This window comes from Xenopus laevis, chromosome 9_10S (assembly GCF_017654675.1).
Source record: "Xenopus laevis strain J_2021 chromosome 9_10S, Xenopus_laevis_v10.1, whole genome shotgun sequence".
NCBI lineage: Eukaryota > Metazoa > Chordata > Amphibia > Anura > Pipidae > Xenopus > Xenopus laevis.
The window spans coordinates 109,451,545-109,472,221 of NC_054388.1; the positions used below are offsets into that span (position 1 = coordinate 109,451,545).

At 42.9% G+C, this 20,677-nt stretch overlaps 1 protein-coding gene across 1 annotated transcript; it reads right to left on the minus strand.

The window, feature by feature from the left end:
• Nucleotides 1–1,830: 1,830 nt before the first annotated feature.
• On the minus strand, nt 1,831–20,677 carry phgdh.S (phosphoglycerate dehydrogenase S homeolog). Its single transcript, NM_001097781.1, is given in 12 exon segments — nt 1,831–2,061; nt 4,015–4,210; nt 4,507–4,631; nt 5,048–5,180; nt 8,302–8,454; nt 9,717–9,865; nt 9,993–10,125; nt 12,076–12,174; nt 13,936–13,990; nt 14,087–14,152; nt 14,553–14,704; nt 20,451–20,677. Coding segments are annotated over 12 exon segments (1,530 nt in total). The 5' UTR covers nt 20,592–20,677; the 3' UTR covers nt 1,831–1,933.

Genomic DNA, 20,677 nt, shown 5'->3' on the forward strand with positions numbered 1-20,677 from the left:
GAGCACAAAGTTTCCCCAGAGATCAGATAAGAAATAGAATTGTGTATACCCACATGCTGGAAAGCCTCTCAAGTGCTGGTCATATATACAGGTATGGAACCTTTTATCCAGAATGCTCCGGGACCTTGGGTTTTCCACATAAGCAGCCTATCCGTAATCTGTATCCCTATACTTTCTCTGTTAAAAAACATTTAAACATTAAAGGGGTTGTTTACCTTTAAATTAACATTTAGTATGATGTAGAGAGTGATATTCTGAGACAGTTTACAATTTGCAAACCCGCCTCTGTTATTTATTGGCTGATGTAACCCATCATCTATGCCCTTAGGTTTGTGTGTGAGGTCAGTGCCTCTTCCATGCCAAAGGGATGAACTTTACTACTTAAAATGGCAGTGTTTCTATATGGGATTAAACGAAAACGAAAGGAGGAATAGGCACACAGGATCATCAGCAAAAAGGGGTTAACCCCTTACGTGTTTATTACGTCAAATGATGCACAACGTTTCGGGGGCAGGCCCCTTCGTCAGGTGATGGGATTATACAGAGGCTCGTGTTACTAAATAGTAAAAAATAGTAAAACAATGTTTTTAATTTTAATAGGAAAAAATATAGGCTGTTTTATGTGATGTATTTTGGTAGAGACCTGCATTGTTCAGGATATGGATTCCCTTTAATCCCTTATAGACCAGTTTTGGTAATGATCTAATAAGTGTATGTTGATCCCCCTTAGGGCTAAGATCCTATTAGTTTAATTCACACAATCAAGTCTCTCCCGGTGCATTTCTATGGGCCCAGGCATGTTTCAGGGGCTGCTGCCGCCTGAGGCAGCAGCCCCAATGCCGCCCCTCCTCCTGCTCCGCTCTTCTAACTACCAGCGTCGGAGCGGGTGGAGGAGGGGCCGCATCGCTAGTGCAGTGAGCGCTATTGCACTCGCTGCGCTAGAAGAGCCGAATTTCCGTTTTAAAAAACGGAAATTTGGCTCTTAAAGTTACCAGAGGCGGCTTTTTTTCCGCCCCTGGTAACTGGCCGCTCCGTGCCGCCTGAGGCAAGATTCTCACCTTGCCTCATGGCCGGAGCGGCCCTGTATGGGCCTCCATTGCATTATTGCATTATACAAAAGGGGCCGGATATTTTTGTAACCTGCTGCTACAATTATATCAGAACTGAAATAGACATGTTGTAGCCAGCAGCAGAGGCATGTGAGAATATTTATAGTTGCGTCACAGTGTGGGCAGCTGGTGTTAATTCACGCGGTACCTGCAGCTCTTTGGCTAAGGATATGAACCTGACCTAAACCTTCCTGGAACCAGACTTACCTGTGTGCGTCTGCAGGGGTGTCACTTACCCTGGCAGAGGCACACAGTATAGCAGATGCCACTCTCATAAATAAAGGCTTCAAATGCAATTGATTAAAATGTCGAGCTGTGTATAGCCCACCGATTGGGCTCCTCATAGGTGGAGACTGTTGTTTTAATAATGACTGATTTACCCAGCAGCTGGTTTAATGCGTTAGGTGGTTTAGCTTTTACAATTTTGACAGATTTGGGTCCATTTAGTTTCCCCTGAAATTATTGGTGAGTTATTACTGAAAACGTCACAGCTTAGTTATAAGATTATATATAGATTTATCTGCCATTTGATCCCTTTGCAGCCAAGTACTTTATATACCATTTACTGTATGTGCACCCCAGGTCAGCTGAAAGCCATGAAAGTGTCCTTTTATTCTTGAAGAAAATGGAAAAGTCAGTCTAGATACCCACTGGCAAAAAAAATCCCCAAAACATACTATGCTACCCGTTCAGTTGGGGATCTCTCATGATTGACACAGACTGAAGGCAAACTGGAATGGTTTATTGGCTAATTACAGGCTATTTCACACTTGTGTGACAAAAAAAAAAAAAAAGAGACCCAGAGGGGTAAATGGAGAGTGTGGTTACAGGGTGATCTGAATACACGGTCCCAAGAGGGACAGGTCAGAGACAGGGGAAGATATTCCAGCCACACTATGTCCATTTGAAACATGAAGCATCTCCAGTTGACTTCCAGCCTCAGAAAGGACTTCTACAGGAGAGAAAAAGAATTGAGTAAGCGGAGGACATGGGATAATGGAGGAGAAGAGTTACGTGAGCCAAGGGTTGAGTGAGGTAAGGTATAATGGATGAGAAATGTTAAGCGAGGTAAGGGATAATGGATGAGAAGGGTTGAGTGAGGGAAGGGTAAGGGATAATGGAGGAGAAGGGTTTGAGTGAGGGAAGGGTAAGGGATAATGGAGGAGAAGGGTTGAGTGAGATAAGGGATAATGGAGGAGAAGGGTTGAGTGAGGAAAGGGTAAGGGATAATGGAGGAGAAGGGTTGAGTGAGGGAAGGGTAAGGGATAATGGAGGAGAAGGGTTTGTGAGGGAAGGGTAAGGGATAATGGAGGAGAAGGGTTTGAGTGAGGGAAGGGTAAGGGATAATGGAGGAGAAGGGTTGAGTGAGATAAGGGATAATGGAGGAGAAGGGTTGAGTGAGGGAAGGGTAAGGGATAATGGAGGAGAAGGGTTTGTGAGGGAAGGGTAAGGGATAATGGAGGAGAAGGGTTGAGTGAGGGAAGGGTAAGGGATAATGGAGGAGAAGGGTTGAGTGAGGGAAGGGTAAGGGATAATGGAGGAGAAGGGTTGAGTGAGGGAAGGGTAAGGGATAATGGAGGAGAAGGGTTTGTGAGGGAAGGGTAAGGGATAATGGAGGAGAAGGGTTGAGTGAGATAAGGGATAATGGAGAAGAAGGGTTGATTGAGGAAAGGGTAAGGGATAATGGAGGAGAAGGGTTGAGTGAGGAAAGGGTAAGGGATAATGGAGGAGAAGGGTTGAGTGAGGGAAGGGTAAGGGATAATGGAGGAGAAGGGTTTGTGAGGGAAGGGTAAGGGATAATGGAGGAGAAGGGTTGAGTGAGATAAGGGATAATGGAGGAGAAGGATTGAGTGAGGAAAGGGTAAGGGATAATGGAGGAGAAGGGTTGAGTGAGGGAAGGATAAGGGATAATTGAGGAGAAGGGTTGAGTGAGGGAAGGGTAAGGGATAATGGAGGAGAAGGGTTGAGTGAAGTAAGGGATAATGGAGTAGAGGGTTGAATGAGGGAAGGGATAATGGAGGAGACGGGTTGAGTGAGGGAAAGGTAAAGGATAATGGAGGAGAGGGGTTGAGTGAGGTAAGGGATAATGGAGGAGAAGGGTTAAGTGAGGGAAGGGTAAGGGATAATGGAGGAGAAGAGTTGAGTGAGGGAAAGGTAAAGATTAATGGAGGAGAAGGGTTGAGTGAGGGAAAGGTAAAGATTAATGGAGGAGAAGGGTTGAGTGAGGGAAGGGATAATGGAGGAGAAGGGTTGAGTGAGGGTAAGGTAAAGGATAATGGAGTAGAGGGTTGAGTGAGGGAAGGGATACTGGAGGAGAAGGGTTGAGAGAGGGAAAGGGGAAGGTAAAGGATAATGGAGGATAAGGGTTGAGTGAGGTAAGGGATAATGGAGAAGGGCCTAGATATAATAGAGAACAATTGAGTGAGGGGAGGACAAGGGATAATGTACAGGGATTTTTCTAGGTTTAAAAGCCACAGAGGAGATGTGAGGGGTAAATGCAAGTGATCATGGGAAGTGGAAGCAACAAGCAAGAAGTGGGAAAGCAAATGATAATATAGAGCAGGGGTCCCCAACCTTTTTTTACCCGTGAGCCACATTCAATGCAAAAAGAGTTGGGGAGCAACACATGCATGAAAAAAGTCCCTGTAGATGACAGAAGAGGCTGTGATTGTCTATTTAGTAGCCCCTATATGGACTGACAGCCTACAAGAGACCCTGTTTGGCAGCACACATGGTTTTTATACAACCAAGACTTGCCTAAAAACCAGGAATTCAAAAATAAGCACCTACTTTGAGGCCACTGAGAGCAACATCCAAGGTATTGGTGAGCAACATGTTGCTCGCGAGCTACTGGTTGGGGATCACTGATATAGAGGAAGCAGCACAGAGGCAGGCTCTCCTTTACCTGTCAGTTTTAGGAGTGGGGCTGAACCCTCCCATAAAATCAGAGTGCCATGGAGTGTAACGGGGCTGCGGAATTCTGAGGTTCCAATCTTTAGGAGACATGGTATGGAATCACTCAAACTCCCAACCAGCTGGATACCCCCGCCAGAAACCTCCAGTCTTATTTCTCCTGCACCTGAGAAGTGTTGGGAGCTGACCTGTGGAGAGGAATATAAGATGTTCAGAAATGGGAAAAAGAACAGGTTACATCCCCTCAATTTGTATTTGGACAGTAACTCTTTTTTTAGGCCTTTGCAGAAAAGAATCTTGAACTGTTTCAGTAGGAACAGTTCAGCGACAACAATTTCTGAGTTGCAATGCATGGATTTAGACACAGATATCTGAACAATCACTGGCAATAGGTCCCGGCAACCCAAATGGTGCATCTGGCAGTGGACACAGCCTGTAGAGAAGACTACAGGGAGTACAGAGGGGAGTTACGCAGAGGACTTACCTGAATCCCCGTGCTTTTGGCAAATAGAGATCCATTGACAAGGTTGATTTTCTCCTTGTTCCCCCGTAGGAGACCAACCGTCACTGCAGAACAAAGGAAACTGCCGGCATCCTTCAGAATTTCACCTAATCACCCACACGGGAAAGGAAAGGGCACGACAAGGTGAGGAGGGACGGTTTAGAATCAACATAATGGGTTGAAAGGAGAAGATGGCAGCTATAAACTCATCATTCCTTTGTGCAATCAATGGCTTCACCTTAACCTAGTTTCCCTTTGTCAGTAAAAAGACACCAAATCACTATCCTGCAACCCCTTCAATATATGACCCACACAGGGATTTGTAATAACAGGTTCAAATGTTACTCTTGGTTTGCAACCTGTAGTAAACATCTGATAAGTTCCTAAGGGTTACTGGACAGGTTACTATATGGAAACCCCAGCGTGTGGTGGGAATGGACAGTCATCCCTTGGCTTGTCTTGAAGTCCCTATTGCATTGGGTGGGGATATTTAATAAAAAAGGGAATAATAACTGCTTCATACCAGATGTTGTGACTTGGACGTTCCCGTTGATACCGGGTAACAGGGTCTGAAGAAGATTTCCCATTGCTTCCCCCAGCTGGATCCATGGCTTGGTCTCAGGTGAGAATGCCTTGAATAGGGCAGGTGCATTGACCTGTGATGCATATAATAAATAATCATATAATTACAGAATATACCATTAACCCGTGACGTCATTCAGCACTTACTGTATGCCATACTCCCCAGGATAAAGGTGAAATTTGGAAAGTGTTAACACTATAATTCTGTAGAGAAGGCGAAAGGGGAAGTAATGATGATTATATGTACACAGAGAGCTGAATCCTGTTACCCACATCTTCTGGATACCTAGCGATGCCCACAGCATTCCATATCTTGTTGTGTCACCTGTAACTTTCTTTCCACTTACTCTGCATAAAATAAACCACATTACAAAAGGTACTAGGTAAAAAAAAACCCTCTGGTCTGCAGCGTGTAAAAAGTGCTAAACCTCACTGAAAAGATAAGCTGACCATCCATCCCTGTTCAGGACTCTGGTTGCCTTGGCCCTGTGAAGCATCCCCGCCTGGCAGAATAACTATAAAAGATCCCTGTGGTTCTGGGGGTATTATACATGAAATTTTGCGCCATCATGCTATGAGTTCTGGGGTATTATAAATGAGTTTGTGCAATCCCGCGGTTTGTTCTGGTGGTATTTATACATAAAATGTATTTTGTGCCATCCTGTGGTGAGTTTTGGGGGTATTCTACATGAAATTGCCTTTGTGCCATCCTGCTGTGAGATCTGGGGGTATTATACACAGCATTGCCACTATGTTCATTAATACATTCACAGAAGGTGCATTTGTAAAATGGGAAGTGGTTAGTGGGGGTGTCTTGCAAAGTGGGCGTGGTCTAAACATTTTGCAGCGGCGCCACATGTGCTGCCATAGCCTCCCCTGTTCCCGGATTTCTCTTTGAAATTCTGGTCACCTTACTGAAAGAGGATGTGAGCTTGCGGTCTTGTCTTGTGTGAAAAAGGTCTGCTTGTATAAGCGGTGTATATTTGAGCTGAAATTACATTGCATTATACAGCCTTGTCCTGTCTAGAGAGGAACAATATCTAGGCTAGAAATGCTGCACTTTAGGTACCAGACCAAAGCCAACACAACCCTTTAGTAGAGAAGATCTGTGCCTCTAAAGATACCCTTAGTAGCATCAGTTTTTATGATAGATCAAGTGACTTCACTTCATGCTAATGTTTTGATGATTTCCCACAACCCCTAAACGTAGCTTCTCAACAGCAGCCCCCAGCTCACTGAGGATGTGCAGTGCCATTGACTGACCTAGCACCTGGATCATTATTGTTATAGGGCTGCTGAACCTCTGGGCTTGTACAGTGAGTTCAGTATATAAAACATTATATATATATATATATATATATATATATATATATATATATATATATATATATATATATATATATATATATATATATATATATATATATATATATATATATATATATATAAACAGCCATATGCTTTGTAGGGAATCTAAGCACCTAAACAAATTGATGTAAATCTATTCACACTGTTGCAATTTACAATCATTTTCTATTTTTAGTGATTTCTAAGATTGCAGCAGTTTAAGATTGCTAATACCAAGTTTTTGGCTAATATTTGTCTTTTAAAGGTCAGCCTCATGCACTTCCTATAAAGTCAGTTGACCTTAGGGTTGTGGACTTTTAGAGAGGAAAAAAAAAAAGTCTGATATTTGCAGTCTAAAACTGCCAATCGCTCAGAAACCACTAAAAATACAAAATTAATGCAAATTACTCAATTCAAATTCTGAAAGCATTTTTTAGGGGTTTAAAGTCAAGATAGGGCTTTAGTTCCTTTTTTAAAGTAAACAAATTCTGCATCATTTCCTTTAATCCTATATTTAATCTAAAATATGACTTGCCAGCCACTAGAGGGCCCTTATCCAAGGCATTCTCTGTACATGGTAGAAAAGTTCACTCTGTTTATAAACCCCTAGCTGGCAATGCCCTGCTTAGGGTAAGGATTCATTAATTTGTATTTCAAGGTTAATGAACTGCAGTTCCCAGCACCATCCAAACTATAAAACAACGAAGGTATGCTGGGAATTATAGTCCACAGTTGGTGTAGAAACCTGGATGAAAGGCAGTCCAGTTGGGCTCATTCTATAACAGTATCATTCAATCAGTATCTTCCTTCTAAAGATCTTTATTCTCATTTCCTTATTCATTAATTTTAGAATAGCCTCATGTAAACACATACATTAACACCCACACAGAAAAATAACAAAAGCACTTTCTACAATGTGACTATCAAGGTGGCCCTCTGGTGGCTGGTTGTGGTCATGTGATAATTAGCAGGTGCACATTTTTGGATCCAAGTCTTGTATCCTAATGATTTCAAAGAAAAGATCAGTAAGCCACTCCTTCTGGTTGCTAGGGGTTACTAGACCTGGAGAACATCTTATTTATTTCCACCCTTGGTGTTTCACAATTGCGACAAGAGTGCCTATTGTACCAGGGATGATCTGCTTGTGCAAAGAGGGGGACCTATGCTGCGCTTCTAATATAAACACACACATTTCCCAATCTAGAGGAAGCCAAGATTGGGCCAAAATATTTCTTTCCTTGTGAGTGCAAAATATCCAGCTATTTCCTGAAACAATTTTTCAAATTTCACATTTTTCTCCTAAAAATGTTCACCAGCTCGCAGTTGAGGTCAGCTTTTAGAAACTATGGCAAACTTATAGGAGTTCTTCGATATTCTATCAAAATATTGGAAAAAGTTGGCCAAACTTTGGGTAACGTTTATAAAATAGATGTCTCTGGGTATGGATCATTTGGAGTAAACATTTTCTTTAAGGAAAATAACTTTTCCGTATAATGGTGACTTCTTGGAACAATTTTGGCAAAAAGTTTAAAGTTCCAAAAATGTTAATTTTCTGAATTTTACTAAATCAGCCCTACAGTCTACAGAGATGTTTTTATTTGATCTACCTTGTTTATGAAATATGTAGAAGTACAAAGTAATGACAACAAATGTTGGCGTAATGTATTTACAGTATAACAAGTTTAAGGCCTTTGATAGAGCTGACTGGCATTGAGCACTAAGTATTACAAATCTGTACTTCCTATCAGCCAAACCTCATGTTACAGTATATTCTAACAATGACAATATATGGTTCACAAATGCATATGGGATGAGACCATATGTGTAATTTTATTGCTGGACACTTACAGCTCCCACCAGTGCTCTATCCTTCACCAGGTCAACAATTTGTTGGGCGATCTCTTCCCCGCATCGATTCTGGGCTTCCTCCGTGCTGGCCCCGAGGTGAGGCAGGCTAATTACAAGAGGGTGCTCTACTAAGGCTCGCTCTCTGGGAGGCTCCTAAAAAAGGGGTCATTTATAGTAAACAAACAAATGTTCCAAAGAAAAAAAAACACTAACACTCCATTTGTTGTCTCAATTATGTCTATTAATTATTCTGCAGTCATTCATTTGGTTAGATCTTTCTGGTGCATTGGTAAACAAATAAAAATACTCAGCTTGAGATGCGTTATTGAGAAAGCAAGTCCTCTTGGATCTAATCCTCATTAGTATTTATCTACCAATACCTAGGTGAGAGAATCCAAACACCTGCCTCTAGTACAGACCCAGACAAAGAGCTCTAATGTTCTTTTTCCAGTTGTAGTTTGGATCCAACTCAATGGTAGACTGGAGCTTACCCATTTTCCCATTCTTTACATGACACATCAATGTAACTTAAATGGGATCCTTACCCCTTGTCTTCAGCTGAAACCATGCCCAACCCCCTGCCAAACCATAGAAAAGCGAGCAAGATGGGACCTACAGAGAAGCCTTCGCCAAGGTAAGTATTTGAAGGAAACTGAAGTCCTTCTTGGACCTAATAATCATTAGTATTTATCTACCAATACCTAGGTGAGAGAATCCAATCCCCTGCCTCTGCTTCTAGTACAGACCCAGACATAGAGCTCTAATGTTCTTTTTCCCATGCCATGGCAGAAGGTGTAGTTTGGATCCAACTCAACGGTAGACTGGAGCGTACCCATTTTCTCATTCTTTACATGGCACATCAATATAACATAAATGGGATCCTTATCCCTTGTCTTCAGCTGAGACCATGACCAACCCACTGCCAAACCATAGAAAAGCAAGCAAGATGGGACCTACAGAGAAGCCTTCACCAAGGTAAGTATTTGAAGGAAACGGAAGAAACCCTTACCTGAGCGGAAGTAGCTAATATGACATACAAATATGCCAAAGATTCTTTACAGAGAAATATGAAATGCTTAAAAAAATGAATTGATTGTAAAAGAGTCTATGGGCAATGCTCTTCCTGTAATTCTGAACTTTCTGGAAAATGGTTTTCCAGATAACAGATACCATACTATTCTGAAAAAATACTTTAAACTGATTGCATACATATTTTCCATTACCTAAACATAGCCCACATTACTGCAGGTATTAACTCCACCTCTGAAGAGCCACACCATTAAAGTTGGGAACATATCCACCAAATGGGGAGAATTATGGGCGCAGTTGAAAGAGTTCCTTCATTTGGGAATACTAGTACCTATAAGTGTCATACAATGCCCTATAGTGAAAAAAATATTAATTTGCCTACTTACCTCTATAAATACATCCAACCCAGCTCCACCACACTGTCCACTCTGCAGTGCCCGCAGCAGTGCTGCCTCATCTATGATGCCCCCTCTCGCACAGTTTATCACCTTTACTCCCTGTTTGCACTTTGAGAATGCTGCGTCATTTATCAGCCCTAGGAGTGGAGAAATACAAAGCAGTAAATAAAAGGAGAGAGAAAGAAAGAGGATAATGGAGTTCAGTAGAAGGCACTATCATCCTACAGGTTCAAGTCATGAGTGGTCCAAGAAGGCCATGTATACCTGTAGTAGAGGGGAGAAGGGGCGTGTGTACAGTGATATAATCACATTGCTCCCAGATTTCTTCCAGTGGAAACTGCTGAACTCCAAACTGAGCAGTGACTTCAGCAGGGATGATGGGGTCATAGCCGATGGTCTGAAAAGAAGTAGGACATTCATATGAAGGAAAAGACAATTACAAAACTATGGGAGAAGACAAAGTATGAGAGAACATCAATTAATGAAACCATGGGTTAAATAGAGAAAGGACAGCACTGCCCCTACAAACATTTCACTAGTGAAAGGCCTAGCTTTTTTCTCATTGGCTACTAAGCAGAAAACATGCTGGGAATCTGAATATGGGCTCTCCCTCTAGAGAAGAAATACAAAGAAAGATAAAACAAAATATCTGTATAAATGGTCAGCAATATTTGAACAACTGAAAACTGGAATTTTAGAGATACTTTCTTACCCCCCCCAAGCACACTTGTGGTATGATCAGGGCCGCCATTAGAAATCACGGGGCCCGTACAACAAAATTTTTGGGGCCCCCTGGGCCCCGCCCACACTGACGACCAAGCTCCACCCCATATCCCGCCCACTCCACATCGCAGTTAAAAGACCACACAGACATCAGCGCTAAAAAAGTAACCCCCCCCACACAAGTTTTAAAAAGCTATTGATGGTCAGGGCCCCCTTATAAAAAATTGGGGCCCCAAAAAAAAAAAATTAAAGATTTTTTTTTATTTTTTATTTTTTTTAAAAAACATTGGTGGCAGGGGCCCCCTTATGAGTTAAAAAAAACTTGGGGCCCCAACAAAAAAAAATGTAAAAAAAACTAAAAAATAAACAACCATTGGCGGCAGGGGCCCCCTTATAAGTTAAAAACAAATTGGGGCCCCAAAAAAAATTTTGAAAAAAAATAAAAAAAATTTTGAATAAAAAAAAAAACTGGTGGTAGGGGCCCCCTTACAAGTTAAAAACAAATTGGGGCCCCAAAAAGAAAATTTATTTTTATTTTTAAAAAAAAAAAAAACAATGGTGGCAAGGGGCCCCTTACGAGTTAAAAAAAAAATTGGGGCCCCCAAAAAAAAGTTTTAAAAAAGAGATTGGTGGCAGGGGCCTATAGAATATTAAAATAATACATTGGTGGCCAGGGGATTAAAAAAAAACCACAAACTGGTGTTCAGTAGGATTGAACTCATGGCTTCAGTACTTCAACTTCGCCTCCTTTCGTGACTTCGGGTCTTTTCACCGCTTCAGGACTTCAATTTCGGCTGTTTTCGTGACTTCGGGTCTTTGCGCTGCTTCAGGACTTCAGCTGTTTTCGTGACTTCGGGTCTTTTCGGCGCTTCGTGACTTCGGAACTTCGGCTTTTTCCGTGACTTCGGGTCTTTTCGGTGCATCGGCTTCGGCTTTTCGGCACTTCCGCATTCGGCACGCAAGAGGCAAGACGTACGGCTCGGGCGCTCGTAAGGGGGGCCCGGATCTTCAAAAAATGCAGCGCTGCCGGGCCCCCCTTCATGCCCGGGCCCGGTATGCTTGTCCCCCCTGTCCCCCCCTGATGGCGGCCCTGGGTATGATCCACAGTATCAGGGATCCAAGAGTGGAAGTTGGAAGCACACAAGTCTATTTGACAAACAGTTTGGTCATTTGTATTTTATTTATAAGACCACTGGCTGTGCTTAAGGTCCCAGCCTTATTTTTTGGACAGCTAAGCTAGCATGATTACAATAGTCCTTACTTGCCAGCAGAAAAACAAACATGAGTCCGTGGGGGTTAAATGCACAACAGTCAGTTTGTGGGATTGCTGAATGGGTAACCGATACATGACGTGATGGAAAGAAGAAATGAATGCAATAAAGGATAAGAGCTGTGAGTATCACTAGAGAGAATAGACTAGTAAAGCAAAGCAAAGTTAAAGCAGAGAGTTAGAGAGGTGATATTGGAATAGTACGTGTAGGGGTAGGTAGCAGTGGTGAAGGAGAGAAGTTCAGAGAGGAGAGTTGCAGGTAGTGAATAATAGGGCAACTGGGAAAAGGGCCAGAATATTAAGTAAGCGAGCAGGTAACAGAGAACAGACAAAACATAACACTGTCCTGCTCACCCGCATCTGGAATGACTGCATTCTGATAGCAACTTCTTTCCCAATCCGACCAAGGCCAAGGATTCCAATTGTTTTCCCATACAGCTCTGATCCCATGAACTGCCCAGAGAAGAAGATAAAATAATGAAGAATGTTTTACATTCTTGAAACAATCCAGTCCATCTTTATTCCGTTCTGCATCCTTCTCTATCAAAACTTTTTAGAATTGAATTCTCCCTTCCCTCCCATTACTGTTTCTTCCTGACCTTTTCCCAGTCCTTAACTGCATCTCCTTGTGAATCCATTTCCTACAGACCAAAAACTGCATCACCCCCTGAATCCATTTCTCCATCTGCTTCTCTTTACTTTCTTTTGCTGTCAAACCCTAACTATGTTCCTACCTGTTTCCTTCCTTTCCAACGCATCACTTTACTCTGTGTTCTCTTCATTTCATATTCAGTTTCCAACCTCCAGTATCCATCCCATTTATTCATTTGCTTTTCCTTCATTTGTCTTCCTATTTACCTTGACATCCTGCTTCTCATTTTCTTTCCTTCAATTGAATTTCATGATTTGATTTTCTTTCACTTCCCAATCCAAGTAGCTACTTTGCTCTCCCATAATATTTGCCTCTAATCTCCCCAGTTTCCTGCTTTATTCCTCAATAATAAATCTTCATGTTGCCCCTTCTTCAAAGTCTGTCCTGCCATAACATTTCCTCCTAAATCCTTCCCTCTCATCTTCCAAATGTGCCCCTTGTAGTGCATCCTCCTTTATCAAAGACCACTCTATCACTCTATGTCCCTAGAGAAACATTTATTGATGTACTGTAGCTCAGCTAAAAGCACAAAAATGTTCCATGTTCCTAACCCTGATTCATAACATTCCACGCTTATACTCCTAATATATCTTCTCCCCTTTCTCTGTAATATATTTGTCTTTGCTTTTATCGGTCTTCTATTCTCTTGTCTACTTCTTACTTTTCTAAATGTACTTTGGTATGTCAACTCTGCTACCATATCACAGTCCAACTTTCCTTTTCCACCTCTGTTACCTTTTATTTCACCAATGTTCTCTCCTACTGGAAAGTCTCAAAGTTCCTAACTTTTTTCCTGCTCCTATACAGCTCCAGTTCTATTTTTTACTCTCACAAACTTTCCCAATGTTATCATTATAGAACACAAGAAACCTGATAAACTATAAATTATATAGTGAATAAAGTACCCCCTATTGTAAAATATAAGGATATTATAAGACACCGAGGTGTTCCATGACCATATAAAAGCAAGAGGCAGAAGGGGTACTTTATTTATTATAATACACAATTTTTAGTGATTCATGTGACAAAAATGACATCATTCCTCACCGTTTATAACTGATGACATCACTAGTCACCGTTTATAATGATATAATATACAGGATATTCATGGCTTTTGTGTATTATAACCATATCAATGTGCTTAATGGCTCATCAGTTATAATCAGTGCTCAGTTATGTAATTTGTCACGCCTCATTGAAACTTATCTTTTATAAATATAAATCTATGAACCCCTCCTGTTGTAAAAATATATTACATGCTTGAGAAAGAGTGGAGTTCCACTCGAAACGTTGCAATTTTTGCTGCTGTCCTGTGATGTAAAAATTAAAGACGGTTTTATTCAGATTAGAGTGCTGTCGATGAAAGAAATAGGTCTACTATGGTGAAGCTTTTGTGAACAGGCTTGATGACGTGCACCATCTATACATTTGGGCTGAGAAAGTAAGTGCAGAATAACTGGGACTATTAGTAAAAATATATTAATAAAGTTTACAATAAGGCTTACTTACTCACTATCTATTATCCCAATTCAAGATTCACTGGTTATATCGAGACTTCTCACCTTTTTCCGATCCCATTTTCCAGCTCTCATTGATTCAGCAGCCTGTGGAATTTGCCTAGAAAGAGAAGCCGTTGATGGGAAAATTACAGAAGCAGGATCTCTCAGACATGCAGTGATGAAGTTGCATCTAATCCCTTGCCTTATAACTTACCTGGACAGGCTTAGAACGAGTCCGCAGGTTAGTTCTGCTGCACTGATACTGTTCCCTGTTGGAGTGCTGTAGAAATAAACAGATTGTTTTGTATTGTACACTTAAATGTCCCTTTATGTATTCTGCAAATCTTGGGATTGCTTAAGAGTGGGGCTGCCCTTAGTTGGGTGCAATCAAAGTCAACTACCATTAGGTCTTCGGCAAAACTTAAGTATCCTTTAGATGTATCCCCTTCTCTTGGAAGGGGCTTTAAAGTTGTTGGTACAGTGGAATAGTAAGGGTGGTGTCATGGGATGTGGGTAGAATTGAGGAATAGTCTAAACACTTTGGGACAGTGGGCATTATAATACAAGACTATTGGGGAATGGACTGTTACTATGGCCTTCCCTTTGTAGAGGCGGCTGAAAACACAGTTATTAAACAAGGGGCTCTTAATGTCCTTTTGTACCAAACAATGGTGCATTACTTCATTACGATGATGCCGTTCTTGGTGGCACACTCAACGTCCACATTGTCCACTCCTGTTCCTGCTCTTCCCACCAATTTCAGCCTGGACCCTGCAGTCAGAACTTCTGCTGTGACTTTGGTCGCTGAACGTACAATGAGGCCATCATAGTCCTGAGGGGGAGAGTGGGAACACCCATATTAGAAGATTTATGGTATATTATTATTGTTATCCCCAGTCCAAACTTATTGCTTTCCATCACAACCTTATTGCTTTCTATCACAATAAAAACCTGTCATTTGTACTCGAGTGAACCTTCTATGCAGTATTTCCCTATCCCTACATAAGTCTTTATACTACTCATCATACGTCTTCCTTATTGCAGCATCCGATCATTATCTTCTACAACTTCCTCCAATTGTTATTACATTCTACAACTTCCTTCCACTTCACCACAACCTCCTCTTTCCCTTACTTCCTCTCTCCGAGATGAATTCTATCAAACCTACCTCACTAATTCTCTCTTACTCACAACAGCTATACAGGTTCTGCACATCTTCCTCCAACCTTAGAGAAAACATCCTAAACAGAGATAAGTGAACAAGGCAAAGAGTACAGTGCATGACTATGGAGAAGAACTGCAACATGCAACATGAGAAGAACTGCAACATGAAGGGTCTAGACCAGGGGTCCCCAACCTTTTTTTTACCCATGAGCCACAATCAAATGTAAAAATAAGTTGGGGGGCAACACAAACATGAAAAAAAGCTCCTAGGGGTGCCAAATAAGGCCAGTCATTGGCTATGGATAGGCCCTATGTGAACTGGCAGCCTATAGAAGGCTCTGTTTGGCAGTAAAACTGTATTTTATGCAACCAAACCTTTCCTATTAGGATACCTGTGGTCTAGTGGACTGAAGGGGACGCCCACTACTTCCCATGCACAGATGCTCGCAGCTTTCTTATTAGCTTTGTGCATTTGCACGCGCTCTGGTTTAACACGGGTGTCTTTTTATTTGCACTTGGCGCGAAACTCAAATATTTAAAAGCGCCACCACCTAATTCCCATCTCCCAACATAGGTCTATTGTTAGATATTTCCTAGATGTGTGGATTATCTGTTTTCCTGTTTTTGACCCTTGCCGATCCCTGACCTCTGCTGATTCACTGCCTGTACTGACCTGTGCCTGTTACTAAACATTCTTCTAGATCCTGACCTTGTACTGCATTACTGATTGGTTTGACCCCAGCCTGTGTCTTTAACTGCAATGTCTGATTGGTATTTACCCCGGACTGTCCCACGACTATGCTTACCCTTTCCCCGTCCTTCATGACTCCCACCACACATTTTGGTTCCCTTGTTTGCCCAGAACTCTTGCTTTGGTTCTCTCTCTTTAAGACCTGGTGGCATCCAAGTAGCATTGGGCTTCTCCTGAGGCAAAAGCATGAGCCATAACTGGAACCTAGACATCTGTTCTGGGTTTTGGGATACAAACGTGACACTTCTAAGCCAGGAATTCAAAAATAAGCACCTGCTTTGATGACTCTGGGAGCAACTTGTTCGGGACCATTGGGAGATAATGATCCAGTTCTCCAGTTTTTATCGTCATCTGCCTTACTGGTAACGTCTGTTATTGGATCATGATTAGGGATATGAGTTGTTGATTAGGGATGTAGCGAACGTCGGAAAAAAAGTTCGCGAACATATTCGCGAACTTGCGCAGAAATGCGAGCGGTTCGCGAACGGTTCGCGAACCCCATAGACTTCAATGGGAAGGCGAACTTTAACATCTAGAAAAGACATTTCTGGCCAGAAAAATGATTTTAAAGTTGTTTAAAGGGTGCAACGACCTGGACAGTGGCATGCCAGAGGGGGATCAAGGGCAAAAATGTATCTGAAAAATCTGCCTGTGTGTGCTTGGAAGAGATAGTGTAGGGGGAGAGCTGTTAGTGATTTCAGGGACAGATGATAGTAAGTAGATTACTAGCCAGCAAAGCTACCTAAGCTTAAATGTCCCTCAAACCCCTGCAGACTTCTGTCCCTCCAATAACAGAGCAGTATTAAAACGATTACTAGCCAGCAAACTTTCAACTGTCCCTGAAATCACTAACAGGCAGCAGCTCTCTCCCTACACTATCTCTTCAGCACACACAGGCAGAGTGAAAAAAACGCTGCAGGGCTTCGGTTTTTATAGGAAGGGGAGTGGTCCAGGGGAGAGCTTCCTGATTGGCTGCCATGTACCTGCTGGTCTGGGGTGAGAGGGCAAAAAAAAGCGCCAACAATGGCGAACCCAAAATGGCGAACGTCGCGCGACGTTCGCGAACTTCCGGCGAGCGCGAACACCCGATGTTCGCGCGAACAAGTTCGCCGGCGAACAGTTCGCGACATCTCTATTGTTGATTATAGAGGGATTCTGTCATGATTTTTATAATGTATTTTTTATTTCTACATTACACTGTTTACACTGCAAATAATTCACTCCACAATATAAAATTTAATTCCTGAACCAGCAAGTGTATTTTTTTATTTGTAATATTGGTGTGTAGGTGCATCTCAGGTCATTTTGCCTGGTCATGTGCTTTCAGAAAGAGCCAGCACTTTAGGATGGAACTGCTTTCTGGCAGGCTGTTATTTCTCCTACTCAATGTAACTGAAGGTGTCTCAGTGGGACCTGGATTTTACTATTGAGTGTTGTTCTTAGATCTACCAGGCAGTTGTTATCTTGTGTTAGGGAGCTGCTATCTGGTTACCTTCCCATTGTTCTGTTGTTAGGCTGCTGGGGGGCAAGGGAGGTGTGATATCACTCCAACTTGCTGTTGTAATAAAAGCTCATAAAAGGTCTAGTGGGGGGACGGCAGGGACTCTCGTTCTAAGACCTGGTGGCATCTGAGTAGCTGAGGGCTCCTCCCGAGGCCAAAGGCGGCTGCTACAGGCAGAAACACGAGCCGAGACCAGGGTGCTTGGCATCGGTTCTGGATTTTGGGTGCCAACCGCTACAGCTGTACAGCAGTAAAGTGTGACTGAAGTTTATCAGAGCACAAGTCACATGACTGGGGGCAGCTGGGAAACTGACAATATGTCTAGCCCCATGTCAGATTTCAAAATTAAAATATAAAAATATCTGTTTGCTCTTTTGAGAAATGGATTTCAGTGCAGAATTCTGCTGGAGCATCACTAACTGATGTGTTTTGAAAAAACCATGTCTTCCCATGACAGTATCCCTTTAATCTTTACCATGCCACTCACCACCACTGCCTTGACATTCTCTGTACCTATATTACTCTGTTCCTATATGGCCATCCTATAAGTCATCTTCTGGATAAGAACCAGATCATTTCTCAAATTACCTTAGAGTTTAGAGTCACAAAGTACAACTTTCTGCTGGTCAGCAATGATGGGAAACCCCTCCCCCCCACGCGAACACCACTTTTTATCTATTATATTTGGGCCACCGCTTATCATGTGGTTTCCTTTGGGGACAGACTGTGCTACTAAGTGCCCATAGTGACATCACTCGGCTGCCTTGTGTGACTTAACTGGGAACAAAATTGCAACCTTGCAAATGTTATTAAACTTGCAAACTTTGTACCCGGCATTATCACCTGTATTGCACGTGTCTCTGAAACAAGTGCTTAGCAAAGGATATCTGATGGCAAGCTGCTGTGGTTTACTTGCTGCACACTCTATGCCCATTAATATATGTGCCTAAGCTTTCTAGGCCATTCAATAAGTACAGATCACATGGTTTCAACCCCCATCCAGGACTTTGGAACAATGCAATAAAAGGGGCAACATTTGCATCCTGCAGTAACCAATAAATACGGACTTATACATTCACTTGTTAATGGTTGAATGCTAATCAATTAATATTACTGGTAGAATGAAAACATCTGACAGATTGTTACCAGTTCACTCACAGTTGGATCTTTTAGATTGACCCCACTTATGTGATAACCCTGCCCAGCAGTGCCCACAAGGTAGATCAAAGGGTAGATATGTACACACAGTTCATTTATATGCAGGCTTGATGGCTGCACAGAAACCATTGCAGGCAGCAACAGACTTGGCTTCATGAGTAAAGTAGCAGCTACATTAGTTTAGCCCATGAATGGGGGAGTGGGTTATGTACAGCGACATAACTAGATATTACTGTGCCCCACAGCAAATTATTTTTCAGGCCGCCCAAAATGTCTAGATGTCGACCTGGTTTACAAATAATCTAAATTAGGGCCTCGTGGGGCCCCTATACCTCCTGGGCCCCCCTGCAGCCACAGGGTCTGCTTCCTCTGTAGTTACACCCCTGGTTATACAGAATCAGTGCAAGGTAATTGTAATAGCGCTTGTGTGAATGCCTGTAGGCTGTTAGGGGATGCTGGGAGTTGTAGTTCCAATAATAACAGCAGCAGCAGGTTGGAGCAAGAATAAGTGGATGAGAGCAGAGAGTGATGAGTGCAGTTGTGCCCACGTCAGTTCCATGCCAGAAAATGCACTTTGCCTTCCTCCCCTTCCCTGACATGTAACACTATGGACTCCTGTTGCTCAGGAACTAAATACTCATTGATTTTCTCTTTCAGCAGATACAACATGTTTCCTTCCCTGTCTCCTCCTATTTCATCTTTCTGTCCCTGTTCATTGCCTCCTGCTCTCCCCCCTCTCCTTTCCCCTGCCAGCCCCTCCCCTTTTCTGCTCTCAGCCCCTCCCCCTTTCTACTCCCAGACCCTCCCCCTTTTCTACTCTCAGCCCCTCTGCTGACACATCTGAGCTCTCTTGCATCAGATTCCCAAATGAATGAACTTGATTGAGTTCAGATTCCAGCCTGTGAGAGCCTCATGTGCAGGGAATTGTCTATGCAAAGCACATTGGCCTCTCTCTTCCTGCAGCAGCACGTTGCTGTTTAACCCCTTCCCTGCAGCAGCACGTTGCTGTTTAACCCCTTGCCTGCAGCAGCACGTTGCTGTTTAACCCCTTCCCTGCAGCAGCATGTTGCTGTTTAACCCCTTCCCTGCAGCAGCACATTGCTTTTTAACCCTTCCCTGCAGCAGCACATTGCTGTTTAATCCTTCCCTGCAGCAGAACATTGCTGTTTAACCCCTTCCCTGTAGCAGCACGTTTCTGTTTAACCCTTCCCTGCAGCAGCACATTGCTGTTTAACCCCTTCCTCCAGCAGCACATTGCTGTTTAACCCCTTCCCTGCAGCAGCACATTGCTGTTTAACACCTTCCCTGCAGCAGAAAATTTCTGTTTAACCCCTTCCCTGCAGCAGAACATTGCTGTTTAACCCCTTCCCTGCAGCAGAACATTGCTGTTTAACCCCTTCCCTGCAGCAGAACATTGCTGTTTAACCCCTTCCCTGCCCAACACCCTCCCTCCATCCTTCATATAGTGATAAAAATACTCAACATTCTCTGCAAAAATACTCAACACATTCCTAAAGAAACACTGTTGGGTGTGCGGTGCCCCATTTATTCAATAAGCAGCTGCTCCAGATTTCAGTGGGGACATTTACCCCCCCCCAAATTGCAGTTGAAATGCTCATCTATAAGTAACTTTCTAGTGCACAAGTACAGGGGCCAGAACTGGCACAGTTACAGATACAAGTGCAATTGTGCACTACCATGAATGCAGGGGTGCAGCTCATCCAGTTAAACACATCACATGGCTATATTGCTCCCTGCATGGCTGCATAGATATCTGTGGGGTCTTCAGCAGCTTGTCTTATATGAACAGCTTTAATGTGGGTGAGAGGACATGACTAAGGATCGAGTCTATTCTGCAGAAGTCATTAGCATGCCCCCCCTAAACATGAATCTTTCTCCCCTGCAGAGAATTACCTTTGCAGCATCTGCACCCCCTCCTCCATCATGTACCCCAGTTTTTGTTGCCCTCGGCCCTCCCACCAAGGTTTCCACTAAGACTCCCACCTGGATCTGTGACAGAAGCTGCTGATGTGTCAGTCCTGGGCTCTCCGTCACCTCGATTCCCCCCTGGGTGCGCAGGATTTGGGCACAGGCTGGTGCCAGGCTGTCACTGATAAGCACCCGGCGGATGTCTGATAGAGACATGTCTGTCTGTCTGTCTGTCTGTCTGTCTGTCTGGCACTGTCTCCTTGCAAATGTCTTGCTGTCACTCTGCAGCCTGGTCTCTGCAG